Raw genomic sequence first — 14373 nt, 5'->3', positions numbered from 1 at the left:
TACACAACTTGTAAAATACTTTCCCATCTATTTCAGAAGAATATCCCTTTGTACTCCAGCTACAGTGTGTTGCTGGAGCGTTACGCTCACAGAAAAACCCTTGTTTTCATACAGCTGCTACATGTGCAATTAGTACAAAGCTAGTTTGTTTAGGATTTAGAGCAAGAGCTGTTTTATCCTCTTATGTATTTGTGGATGCTCTGAGTGAGCACTGGCTAAACTTGGGAATTACTACAGGGATCTGGGGGTGGTGCTGGGATTCTGTGTCACTACATGGGCATGCACACGCATATACATGTTAAACGTTCACTTGCTTCTACTCCTGCTCTCTTGTCTGTATCATCTGTACAAACTACTTCCTAATGTCAATCTTTTGGAGCAGGCTGATTGATAGATACTCTACTCTGTGTCACGATTCGCTGGTTTGTGACCAAAGTCTTTGTGGCAGATTCTTCACCCAGTCTTGGGCAAAAGAGAAGGTGGAGGAAGAAAAGGAGGGGCCAAGGGAGGGGTTTTGCACGAACAGATGCCGGCACACACAGGATGTTTGTGCGTGTGTGTAAATGAGTGTGTGTGCATGCACATGGTGTGTCACAGGAACCAAAACAGAGGAGAGTCCCGGTCAGCAGACCTGCAGTAGCAAGAGGAAAGTGATCAAAGTAAGCCAGAAAAGACTCTGTACTACTCAGACGTCAGTCACAGGAATTTAGTCAGAGACACCATTGGTCCTGTCGTCATTTGAGGGGAAGGAGTCCAAGCTCTTGAATCAGCATCAGCATTGCCAGTATCTGTTATCATCACCATTCAAAAGGAGGCCTAACAGTGACAATGAGCAACCCTAGGTCTATCCAGAATGAGATTACGTCTCTAAAAGGTATTTAACATTCAGTTTTTGATTTACAGAAAAAGTGCCTATCGACAGGCTAACATACCAGGCAGCAAAGAATGAGGGTCACATTTGATTGTATCAGTCTATCTATAGGAAGGGAGGGGTGTCATTGTTTGAAAAGCAGTGGAAGCTCAGGCATGTTTAACTAGCCGCTCACAATTGTATTTTAAACTGAGAGATACCATTTTACCGTTATAATAATCTTACCTGTGTTCGGCTGTTTTAATATCTGCCTGTCTGTGCTCCAAAATGTGTGCCATTGTTTCACCGTCTGTTAAACAGATAAATACTGAAGGAGTAAAGCAGGCTGGTATTTTGATAGACACACTTGGACCTCACATTTGCCATGCAAACCCTCTATGCAAACCTGGAATATCCATTTTCTTGGCTTATCTAAAATTAATGGTGAAACTGTGCTTAATGATTACACAGGCTGGGCTTTATTTTTGTACAGTAGCTCCGTGAAAGAGTGATGGAAAATGTAGCACAGCATTCTTTGACTATCACGCAAACCAGGGAATACGAGGAATGTTGTCCACCTTTTCTTTCGCCATGCTTCTTGCTTGTTTTCAGTGTTTGCTTCCTTCCATCACAGTAAATCTTTCATAGTTGCATCATTTCAGCATGCGACCTGTCAGGTTTTACCTTTCTGAACCAGTTATTCACACGTGCTGCGTGTAGTTTCTGTTGATGAATGACTTAGAGTTAGCGTAAACTATGAATGGCCATATGCTTGGTAAACTGATAGTAACAATGAAGAGGAAGACAGTGACCAGAAAGATAATAGAGAAGAGTTTTGCAACTTCTTAGCTCAGCATGTTAAGTATAACCTGAAAAACAAGTGCATTTCTTATCTGTCTTTAAACAGGGCTTTATATACGTAAATGCTTCATTAGACAGGCTAATAGCAGACAGATAGGTGCAGTAAGTCACCTTCTGTTTATTTGCTTAGAACACAGTCTTTTTTCTTTATAGGCTTGGATGAAAACTAGAGCACAACCACAAGAGAGGCAGTTCAAACAAACATGAGTGCTGCCTGGCCTGATGTGGTGGCAAATAGAAACAGTGTATGAATATTTTTGTATGCAGAACAAATGCAAAATGCAGAATTCTAGCAGTTTGCTTTTCTTCTTTAGAGTTTATGTTTTATGTTTTCATTTGTTTCAAGCTGTTAGGGTTGGAAAAAATGGTAGGGGACTGAGGTGTTCAGCATTGATTTTCTGTTGTAAAAGGAGCACCATGCTGACTAAAAAATATATCTAATTATATCTAATGAAAAACAGGAATGGTTCTAGACATCCCTCTCCTGTTCAAGTTTTTTATAGGAAGTGTCTTTAAGCATGATTTTACCAAATTACCAACAGTATGTATGATCAGAGCTTTACACATTCTTCCCAGCTCTCAGCTCTTTCAGCTTCTCCCATAATAAATCCTTTTGTAATTACAGCTGTGCCACTGTCTGACACTTTGGTTCTTTCTTTAGACGGCCTGTGTGAGCTTTCACACAGTCACACTAATAGGAAACTACTGGATCCCGCTGCAATGCAGAAATTGCTTCCACTTATGTGGACAGAGTACCTCAGTGTGTGACGCTCAATCATCAGACTTTTTTATCTGTGGCATTAAGACACTTGGAACAGTAATGTCACACTGCTGCATAGAAAACAGGCCCGTTCATGCACAGTACGCTACCAGGAGAGATCAGTGCAAATGAGAGCTACAATTCCAAGAAGCTGTCATAGGTTCAGGCAGTGTGATTAATGTGATCTCAACGGTAGGCTTTCTCTCTCTGCGCGTCTGAGTCTCTCCATCTCATCTCTAGATTGATTTCGGCCTTAGTTTGCATTTCCTGAAGGAGTCATGCAGCCATAAATTCCCCCGTTTTACTTCATGACACATAGCCACAGACTATGTGTGCTTATGAGGATGAGAGCCGTAGGGCTGTCTCCTGCTCTGATAAATTCTTTTCAAGTCTTGTCTCTTTTGTTTTGGGTTGTATTGTATTTCTTTTGGGGTCAGATCTTGCAAGAATAGGTAATGAGTTGAATTCCATAAAACCAGAACACTGTGCGTGCAGTTGCACTGCTCTGTCTGGCTTTTCAAGCGGATATGCAGTTCTGTATGAATTGGTAGTAGCGTGACTTTACAGGGTTGCCAGCTGTCAAGTATCAGATTGGGTGGGTGGCATGGTTAACCTCAGCAGGTTATGAAACAGCTAAATGTACTGCCGTTGTTACCAGGAAACATATTGCAATGCTGTTTTAGTTGCTAAAAAACACAAGCAAACGCTTATAGAAGTGTAGTGTATAACAAATATATGCCAGCCATAAAAGGAATGTCTACACAGGAAGCGATTCACTTGTTGGACATTCCAGGGTCTGGTTGCCTAGGTTACCCTCTAATGTATTTACCTCGCTTCATATGCCAGCATACTTCAGACATTCATCTAGAAGCTGAAAGTTTAACTCAGGACACCCAGTTCACATTGCCCACAGTCTCTTCTCCCGTTGCGAGAAGTCACTGACTCTCTGTGGTCTCTGCTCGTTTTCTGTGTTGACGCTTGTTTAATGTGTTTTCCTCTTATACACCTCTAAAGACCGTAAAATTTACATACTAACGATTTTAGACATCATGATAATTAAGGTAGACATGCACGCTCACTCTGTAGTAGTCACTGCTACAAATACTGTCTTTGAATTTAGGCATGAAAACTGAAAAAAAAACAGAAATATAAGAAGAAAAATTGACCAGACTTACTGAGAGGGACTGTGGACTCATCAAACTTTATTCGAAATATGCTCACAACCACCCAGCATATGCTTTCCTTGGGGATCTGCCAAACCTGGTAGTTGCCACCGATCCACAGTGAGGCCTTTCCCAACCCACAGACTCTGGCCTAGCATGCTGCTACATTATCAATAAATGTTTGTGTTTTTGTTTGAGGTGCTTGCTCATTTTAATCTGTCTAACTTAACCTATTTAACCTATTTAACCTTTTTTCACAAAGTACTGGCTTTCATCTTTATTTATTTGTATTTATTTGGCATTAAATTTGTGTGGAAGCATGAGAGTAGTGAACCCTGCTAATTAGCATAAGCCACAAGACATTGCTAACTCACGTATCATCCTATATGTAGTTATCAAAACTATTTTTGGCCTATATTTACATACATGTTCTTTACACCAACACGAAATATACTCTTTATTTTACAAAAAAGCTCACATAAGCTGTGTGTATTCCATCTAATGCTAGGCTAACAGGGCAGTAGTGTTCATGCTATAAGCTACTGCGATGATACAAACCCCAGTTTCTCCACCATGGCTGTCATATAATAATATATATATAAACTGGGTTCTCCTCTCTTTTCAGTAACACACATATTCATATTTGTCACCTGAAACCTTCTGTTTACCAAAATAGCAACAAATAGCAGCAAATAAAAGAAGACAAACAAGGTGATTGCATATCAGTAATGTAATCAGAGAAGGTAAGTTAGTTAGCTGTTTCAATGAAGAGAACTAAAAATGTTTGATTAAATCTCGACGTTCCCTTTTAAAGTGCAATGACACATATGGTTAGCGATGCCAAAGTGCAAATTAACAACTGTTAAATTGGTATTCATGGCATGTCTGATGGTGACCTCAGTCTATTTTAACCCATCATAATACTTTTAATAAAATCATATCTTAATGCTGCAGTTCACACTGATTGTTTCACCAGCCAATCCGGTCACACATCACATATTTATGAATACAGAAAGCTTTTATGACATTTAGTTGAATACAAATGTTACACAATAATCTCAAGTTGAGCAACAATTTCTTAAATGTCTGCTATGCTCAATCTGTGACAACAAAATACAATAACTGTTTCATTCAAGTATACTTATGCAACATTGGTCTCACTGCTCAAAAAAATCAAAAAGGTGGTCAGCAACCAAGTTTACACTCCAGTCACCTGAGAAAAAGTGAGAATCAGCACAAGGTCCCTGCATCCTGCGACCCCCTGTCCTCCATTGTCTGAAGGAAATACCTTTTGTAATGCAGGAAATGTTCTTAGTATTGCAAATCTGCTTGCATTTCCAACGTGTTTCAAGAAAAAAGAGATTGAAACGGTTTTTATTTCAAGCTTTGTCTACCAGCCGGCTAAAACACCAGAAGAGCCTGCACACAGTCGTTCAGAGATGAAATGTTTACTTTACTTTGTTCTTGTCTGTAGAGACTGACCGAAAATGTTAGGGGTAAGCTTATAGAGGGATTGAACAGATCCCTTCCTTCCCCTTGTTCTATAAGCAGTATGGTCTCTATAGTGTCTGGATGGGCCATGCTCCACACTGTACACACATGAATCGGTTAGAGGAAATTCCATGACCTGCTTGTAGGTATTTTGGGAATTACTTCTCACTCATAACCTTGCATTTATTTCTTTAATTTCCTTTTCTTTTGTCCCTGACCCTTTCTGGACAGATTGCATCCGCATTTCTGAAATGTAGCGTATGCTTACGTACACTGATTTTCCTTCTGTTCCACTCTGCAGTTTCTCTTTTTTGATGAGAAAAAAAACCAGTGGCAAAATATGACATTCAGCACTCTTTGTCATGAGGTAAAATAAACAGAGAAGCAGCGCAAGTGGGTTTCCACATTATAGTGTAATTAATGAGTAGCAAATGTGAGCATTGGGAGGTTCTTCACTTGTTTACCTCAGGCCTCTGAGAGTTAACCTTCTTTGTTCCTCTGGATTTGTCTCCTTTACAAAAAACATTACACAAAGATGTACAACATTTTGTGGGAAATGTAGCTCACAGAGTGACACGACAGAGTGGCGGGTATAAACTGGCTGGTCACTCTGTCACCACTTTGCTGATTGCTGAGAACACTGTTTGCATTCAGGATAGTTTCAGGCCTGTCATGAGTGCGGCGCCACAGCATGGGGTAATGATGAATATATTCCCATTTAACAGCAGAGTGAGAGGTAGTACATCCTCTCAGTATGTTTACCCTGGAGTGTTGCGTTGTAGTGCGTGCATGTCTGATGCATACTCGAGGCTCTGCAGCTGTGTGCTTGTCTGTGTTTTTCTCATGTGGATCATGCCCTTACCGTACTTTTGATAACACTGTAGTGATACTTTCCATCTATTCATCCCTCATCACAGATTCTGGTTTTCGCCTTATGAGATTCACTCTAAGAGATGCTTTTATTATCAGGCAGCTGGGACTGGAGATGACTGGGTGTTACTAGTGAGATTGTTCTCATGGTTAAGATGTTGGATACCAGAGAAATGGCAACACCTTATTGAAGTTAAAAAGGGAAATATCTTGGATCAGCGGTCCCCAACCTTTTTTTACGCCATGGACTGGTTTATGCCCGACAATATTTTCACGGACCGGCCTTTAAGGTGTCGCGGATAAATACAACAAAATAAAACTAGTACCGGTACCGAAAAAAAGAAGATTTATCCATAACACACGTGAAAAGACCCAGGAAAACCGAGTTAATGATAAAAACGATAACAAAATAACGCTGAAAACCGATAAAAACCCTGAAAACTATACATTTCATCCCTGAGCCTCAACTCTCGCAGCCCGGTACCAAACGACTCACAGACCGGTACCGGTCCGAGGCCCGGGGGTTGGGGACCGCTGCCTTAGATTACTGAAATATCATGTCTTAATATTTTTCTTCCTGTTATTGGTGTATGAATGGGGTAGTTTAGATTGAAAAGAACACGTTAGAATGTAAAAGTCACATAAAGTAGACCAGCCAGTCCTGGTTTCTCTGAGGTAAAATCACTATTTTATCTTATCTCATATCTCTTCTTTGCTCTAGAAGAACGTGTTCTCCCTGTTTGGTTCACTCTAGTATAGTCCAACTATTTGTTGACTTGATATACATTTTTTTTTTTCCTTTGAGATGAAGAAAACATAAAGAGTTCAGTTATAAGTCTGTTATAAAAAGGTCACTATAAAAGTAGATATTGATATCGGCAGCACTGATACATGGGTTAGACTTTATTCTCTATTGATATGTGTTGGCTGTAGATGTGGAAGAGGGTGAGGGTGATTATCTCTATGTGTGTGGCTTGTTCATGATGTGCCTTTTACTATATGATAGCCTCTAGTTGCCCGCACAGCCCTGATACAGGCAAGCAGTTAAGAAAACAGATAGTTCAGTATATGATACTAACGTTCAGCAGTAGTCGATACCTATCTGCGGTGGTCTGATGAAAGGGAACATCTGATAGTAGCTGTTCCACCTGGCAGCTGGAACTTTGCTTTAAAAGATCTGTTGTTATTATCTCCACACCTGATGACATAGCACACCTTCAGAGCCCCTGTAGTTTTCCTGCTTGTGCAGTTTGCACTTTTTGGCAGAACAAGAAAGACCAACAGGATATTATCCAGAGGCGTAACATTTTGGCACATGCGCGTTGGCAGATCAGTGTCGTCTTTGTATTACATCAATCGACCACTATCACAAAGCTGTGGCATAGTGGGTTTTTAAAAATCTGTTAAATGACACCCTTTTTTTTCCTGTAAGTCTATAGCAAGTTTTTCATTATCTGAGTTTCGTTTGTCTCTATCAGTATAGCTAGTGTTTGAACAACACAGGTTCTAGATACTGTTTTAAAATCTGATGTTTGGCGTTCTTGTCTTGTTTTATTAACAGTTGTTATCATAAATGCTGTTGTATTGGATCCAAGTCTCATTTTCTGGGACCATGATGATAGAACTGAAGACCGAGCACAAAGACAGGAAATGAAAATTACAAACGGTTTTCTTCAAGTTTCAGGAAATCGTAGCCACTTTAAAGCGTACTGTTGATATAATGTTTAAACAATTCTTTTTTTCTTGCTTTTATTCTGCTGTGTGGAAATTGATATATTTGCTTGTTCAGTATTACAGTAGCTTAGATGAAATCATTGTAACCCATCTTAGCTGCAATTCTTAAGTCAGGAATGATGTTTCTTTGGCCACAACCATTTGGTCTTTGATCAGAGACAGCTAGCTGCCAAAAAAGGCAGCAAACTGTCTGATAAGTGCTTCGTGTCAGAGGAATGGAATGAGACATCTCTGAAAAGAAGAGATTAAAAACCGTGTAGGATTTCCAGAAATTTGGCAAACAAATGATTCTCATGGACTCAGAACTTGATGATCAGCAACAAGGCCCTTGAACTTGAAGTAAGGACAAGTCTTTACACAGCTCGAGTGTTTTCTCCCATCCACATCCATTCAGTCACCTGTGTTTCATTTCCCTTCAACTGACGATGGCACAGAGAATGACGGCTGAACAACAGCTTCTTAAACTGTATGTATAGTGCAGAAAGGAAATGACTCATCTAGTTACTTGCCAATCTGTGTTTTGTTTGCTTTAATTTCTATGTCAACAAAAGATGTCTGATCAAGAAATGACTCACAGTATCATAGGCCACAGTTCTGACCACAAGCAAATGACTCATCTTTTGGGACCGCATGCTAACTGGCTGCACGATGTCCTCGTGAATTCTCCTAAAATGATAACAAACCTCCTGCAATATTATCAGTCATGGTAACTGATAAACGAAACTTTTTAGCTTCCTGGTGTTAAATATTCTTTCAGACCTCATATTTTGCCTTACACAATAACAAAAATGTCAGCTTATTGGTGACTTAAGACAGACAGAAAATAATGAATACCTAAACCTTACTGTCCCATCCAGTGAAACAGAACTGCTAAACTACAGTTAACTTTAATTATCCTTTAGTTTTGCTCCAATCACAAACTTCAAACACAGTCTGTTCACAATATATAATACTAACAGGGGGTTTTCTCTTTATCTGTGACACCATGCTTTTGCCATGCTGTAAATCAGGAGTGGCTGCTTGCCTCAAATGTTGTGGCTATACATAAATGTCACAATGAAGCTGGTCAGTAAATTCCACTCAAATACAGTTTGCTCCATCGACCGCTGTTGATCTCTTTCGACATCTCCGCACCCCCGAACATTAAGAACAAGCCAAAACAATGCAGATACAAAGACAGACTGATTTATTATCACCCCCTTCTCCCCATTGTGATGGGCGAATTCAGCAGCCAAGGCCTAAATTTGTTTACAATCTTTCAGTCTGCTTCGCACAGGAGGGTAATTTGATGAGAACCTAACTGTGTAGGCGATGATTTCTGTGTGGTCCGAACCATGTGGTCTGTTTTAGAAGATATGACAGGACATTTTTTTTAAATCTGTTTACTTGTAACCGTTCCATCCTTTTCTCCCATTTTTCCTTTTTTAAAATACCATATGGGAGTTATCAAATTCCTGAACTGTTTTCTGTGCGGCATCTTCCAGCTGTCGACCCAGCCCTGAATTCAGAAACACAAGCAGTATTTGTTATGGGCGTGCTTTATGCTGTTTGCAAAGCCTCCACGCTCCTATTGTCGCTTCTGTCATCTGGGACATCTGCACTGTTTGAAGCAGGCGCTCTGTGGAATCATTTCACACTCATGTCCACAATGTTTTACAGCAATTTGCACACAATTCAAGACATTCCTGTCGTATAGTTAACCCTGCTCCCCTGTAAGGAAATGCATCATGGGTAGTTTCCCTTCTCTGTTGTTGAGCTATTTTTAGTTATGGCTTTCTAGCGCTATGGGGAAAGACCTTATAGTATACTTAATGAGAGCAACAGCTGTGAAATGACTTAGTGTCTCCCTCATGGTAAACAAACAGAAGCCAGGGGACAGAACCAGCCCTCTCTGCTCTATTTACTTTCTTATCTGAATTAGGCTTAAATATTTCCTTTTTGACAAAGGTTATATTTAGGGATGGATTACACGACCCTGAATCCTCCCTTTAGCTATGCTGCAATATACCTAGGCTGTTAAGGGCTTTCCATGATGATTCACCTCTTTTCTTAGTGTATTTATAGCACCACTCTACATTTAACCATTAGTATTAATCTCTCTTCTAATATCATAAAAGTACTGTTCATTATCTTCATACTGAAAATAACAGTAATTTAAAAAAAAAAATCCAACAACTTGCAGCCAAAGTTCCTTGTTTTCTCTCCTTTTCTCCTCCCACGCCTTCCGGATACTTTTAGCTTGGGTTAATGTGTGTGAGTGTGTGCTGTAATTCAAGAAAAAGTGTTAATGATTAACCCTATGGCTTCCAATGCCTGCTTCACACGCAAGCTTTAAATGCAGCTATGGCTAGCATTGACACTGCACTGCAGCATCGAATTCATCATGCATGTTGGCTAACGCCGTCACTTGCGTGGTTACATTTTAGAAGACCCAGTTAAATGGCCCACTTGCATACATATGCTATATATAAATTTGACTCCCTTTCGCCTCGTGGACATCAAACACTCGCCACCTTTATCTTCACAGTGTTTTACACAGTGCACATGCAATATAGTCATTTCTCTTTGATTTCCCTGTTGTGTGTTCAGTGTCTTTTCGATTAGAAAAACCTGCTGCTGTTGAAGTCCAGCATTTTTGTGTCTCCAAATCAGCAGATTAATAGTCTTTTCACACCCTATCCCAATGCGGGCTTTTCATCCCACTCAAAGCTGCATGAAATGATTATATTTAAACCTTATGCATACTCTAATGTGAGATTAATTATTGAGTTAAACATTTATTTTGTCAGTCCAGCGGGAACATGGAGCAGTGCTGCCTGATTTAATTGAATTTAACTTGTGTTCTATTGTTTTCTTTCATCTTTATGCCCTTGTTTGCTTTTGTTGCTGCCCTGAAATTTTAGCTCTTTGTCAAACACTTCAGCTCCATACACACTCACGTATGAGTATGCACACACATACACACATACACAGAGGTATTATTATGGAGGGCGGCTCTGACCTGTGAGGAGGAGGAGGAGACTGGCGGGGGGGACTTCTGTTGATCTACGCAGCGTGACGTGTTTGACAGAGAACATAGGCTGCAAGAGAAAGTCAAAAATCTGGAGTGAAAGCGGAAAGGAGAGAAGAAGATAGCTGTAGGGAAAAGCCGCCGTTAGTAAGCCGTGAGGTTCCAAAGTTCTTCTTGAACGCGTCTGAATCATGGAGTCCTTCTACTCGAGTAAAGGTATGCAAACGCAGTGAACAAACATGCAGCTGAAAGGAGAGAAAGGAGACAGGCAACAAAGCTAAGAGGTAACGTGATACAGGTGCAGGGCTGGCAAAAAGAGGATTTCAGTGGGTGGGACTGCACATGGGCAAAACTACAACAGTAGAAAATGTGTAACAGGTGTCTGTCTGCAAACATGTGAGAATGTATGGATCAAAGAGTGCAAAAACAAAAATATATAGTAATCAAGACTGTTAATCAATCTTCCATCTCCATATTTGCCAGTATTGGCTGTGTTGTGGGACTTTCATGTGCAAAAAGCTAAGGTGCGACAAGAATTACTCATAGAACAGACAAGGCAACAAGTATGCCACTGATTCAGTCAGAAATGCCTTTGAAAGCCTGAATTGGAGCAGTTAGGGTGGTGGTGGGTTGCAAAGTGGTCTGAAAAGGCTGCAGAAACTCTGTGCAAGCTGAGTTGTAATAGCATAGCCCATATGAGGTGTGCCAATAGGATGAACAGGTTGGGATCAGCTGAGCACACCTGGTTGAATGAGGTGTTGAGATCAACTGATCTGACACGATTGCTAACGGAGCTTGGCTCCTTGGCCTGCCAGAACCAATGCTATCCTCAATTCATTTTCAATGGTTTATAGCATGCTGTTTCTTACATGGGTGCATTGTAGCCAGTGGAGTTACCTGCTGAAATGCTAGAGCTGAATTTAGTGAGTTACTCATGTCACTGGACTTTACCTGTTGTACAGTAAGTGATGCACTAACACTTGCTAACCTCTGATCTTGTAACAGAGTGCTGAAGATGTATTAAGCTTTTAGAGTGTAATAAATGGATGCTGACTGTGGCCGTGTGCTCCTGCGGAGATTTACTGCCTTGTCCTTGCTAGCAGCTCCCTAATATGCTACTTTACGTCCCTGTTTCAGCAGCCCGAGCAGTATTTTACCCTCCGTGTGTGCAGTGTGCTGAGTGCGATGCTGCCGTGCTGCTGACTCTCAGTCGAGAACCCACAAAGGAGGGATTTTTCTTGCACTCAAAGGCCTTTTTACTGTCATAGTCTCAGGGATTACAGGCTAAAAACGTTCCCACTGAGCCTCCATCAGGCTACAGCATGATTCAAAGACCTCCCACAGAGTGTGAAGAAGTGGTGCACTATGTTGGTGCTTCTGAGTGTTTGGCAGAAGAAGGTTTGCCTGTGTGGCGGTGAGCAGTTTTGCACTGGAGATTTGTAAAAGCCCAGGGCAGGTTTCTTAGGTTGTTTTCACTGATGGAAATGTGTGTTGGTGTGTTGTTTTTGGGCAGGGGTTGGTAGTAGCCACTATCAGCTGGTGTGCAATGGAGTATTATTAAATAGGCTTAAAGTTTCAGTCAGTGTCTTTGTGGGTTGTTTTAGTAACATAGTTAGATTTATTTAGTCAGTGAAAGCTTCTTGTGGAATTTCCCTAAAGTTGGATGATGTCATCGATGCTTCTGTCGTTGATCAGATCATTAGGCTTTCTTTAACCTGAAGTAATGAGGAAGACCTTGTGACAAACTGTCCAGCTGCAGTATGCAACACATGCAATCTTTTTCTGGAAACCAGTTTCTCGCTGTATTTGTTAGCAGATGAAGCTTGCTTAGTAACAAACACATGATTTTAGACTCTCTGTCTCTTTGAAAAGAGTTATTTTGGCCTTTATGATACAGTAGTATCTGGATAAGGGTAAAACCGAGCCTAGGGCGGTGATGTAGAAAGCTCCGCCCTGCTACGTTGGTCCTGCACTCGTCGAGCCGACCTGCAGGGGTGTTCAGTTTTTATTAGCGCATAATAGCAGTCTAGTCAGACAGCTTATGCTTAAAATGATGTATTACAGCAATAAAATATAGTTAGAACTTGGAGTCTAGGCACCAAACTCATCACTCACTTCAAATACGTCACTTGTAGAAAATGGGGAGTGATGAGTAAATATCTCCCTGGAGCTTACAGATGGAGCATGGGAGGCTTGGAAACATAGGCCTGCAGTCCTGGGTTGCACTGACATGTCTTAGGCAGAGATGGGAAAGTTTGCAGCTCAAATAGGCGGTGTGTTTGACACATGATGTTAGGCATGATTACCATTTGAACCAGCTTGTAGCCTTCACTGTATTTACAGTAACACTTATGATACACTCAGTGACGTAGCATGAAAGAATGAGAATCTCTAAACTTTGACCTACTGCCCTTACTTTACCTGTTGAAGTGTCCTTGAGAACATAAAGTAAGGTCTGGGATGATAATAAATTATCTGCTTTAATCTGTTAATTTGTTTGTACAATAAAAGGGTGCAGGGTTCACCAGGCAGCAGCTAATGCAATATTTTGGAAAACACAGTGAATTAAAGCCACAAGTCTGGACTTCAGCCACATCTTGAGTGTTTAAATTACAATTTACTGTGGTGGTATCATCCTCCAGCTCTTCTAAGTGGACAGCGAGGCATTCCCAAGCCATCTGAGAGACATAATTTCACTAGGCTGTCCTGGGTCTGTACCCCAGGCTTCTTCCAAGCAGGACATTCCTGAAACGCCTCACCAAGGAGGCACCAAAGAGACCTACAATATTTTTCCTGAAATATTTCTGTGCAGTTTCTTGTCAGCAGACTGTCCATGCAGGAAATGTGACCAGAGGTTGCTCCAGAGGAAAGTCTGCCTGCTCTTGCAGGATGCTTCCTCTCATATCCTGTTGTTCTGTTGTCTTTGAATTTAGTTTCCTTCACTTTTGGTTTTGTGACTTCCTGTAAATGGATTTCCTGCTATAAAAAATCATCGAAAAACTTGTATCATGCACATCAACAAAATAGTGGTTCGCTCACACCATCGGTGTTACAGTAAACCTTTGTGTTTTTAACAGATAAATGATCAACTTAGTAATATTTCTGTTAGAATCTTTGATGGGTGCAGTTTACTGTTTTCTAATTTATGGATTAAGAAATTAAAAGAGACGATAATTCTGAAGTTAAAAGTTTTTTATTAACTGGAAAATGTCTATTTTCACAAAAAAGTATATCAAATGACAAAACCTTTTTTAATTTTCATCTCCTCTTGATTGCATGTCTCAGTAACGTCTTGTTTCTTGGAATGTAGTTCCTGAAGATAAAGCCATAAACCAAGTACAAAACGTGAATCCATAAAATCTTAAAATTTGCCATTAAAACTTTACTGCCCTCACCATTAACACAGTCATTTTTCACATCATGTCAAGCATTTACTGCAAATATTCGCCATAAACAGTTACGTTCAGCTGCTAGAAGCCATACCATAAGTTAGACAGGTCCAATTTTAGAGCAGGTTTGTTCTCGGTTCATCTGTGTCAAAGGGTGACGATTTAACGACCTTGTGGTTCCCCATGAGAAACACTAGCAGGGTGGCAAGTTGGTAGTCGGTACTTGTGCGTTACTGTTATAGACT

The 14373-nt window shown here is 40.5% G+C and overlaps 1 protein-coding gene across 5 annotated transcripts in view; it reads left to right on the top strand.

The window, feature by feature from the left end:
• The window catches only part of plecb (plectin b), a 130323-nt gene that overhangs the window by 42765 nt on the left and 73185 nt on the right, over window positions 1-14373 (top strand). Inside the window, exon 1 of one of the 5 annotated variants that reach the window (XM_026183400.1) lies at window positions 535-874. The exons of 3 other annotated variants lie outside the window; for them this stretch is intronic. In XM_026183400.1, coding sequence (XP_026039185.1) covers window positions 829-874 — 46 coding nt within the window. In that variant the 5' untranslated portion in view covers window positions 535-828. Of the gene's footprint in view, window positions 1-534; window positions 875-10915; window positions 10956-14373 lie in introns of those variants that run through there. One more of the 5 variants, XM_026183402.1, reaches the window with a different exon arrangement.

The sequence above is a fragment of the Astatotilapia calliptera genome, chromosome 11 (assembly GCF_900246225.1).
Source record: "Astatotilapia calliptera chromosome 11, fAstCal1.2, whole genome shotgun sequence".
Classification (NCBI taxonomy): domain Eukaryota; kingdom Metazoa; phylum Chordata; class Actinopteri; order Cichliformes; family Cichlidae; genus Astatotilapia; species Astatotilapia calliptera.
The sequence above is the reverse complement of the archived record's forward strand: the minus strand, read 5'-3'. Positions and strand labels throughout refer to the sequence as shown.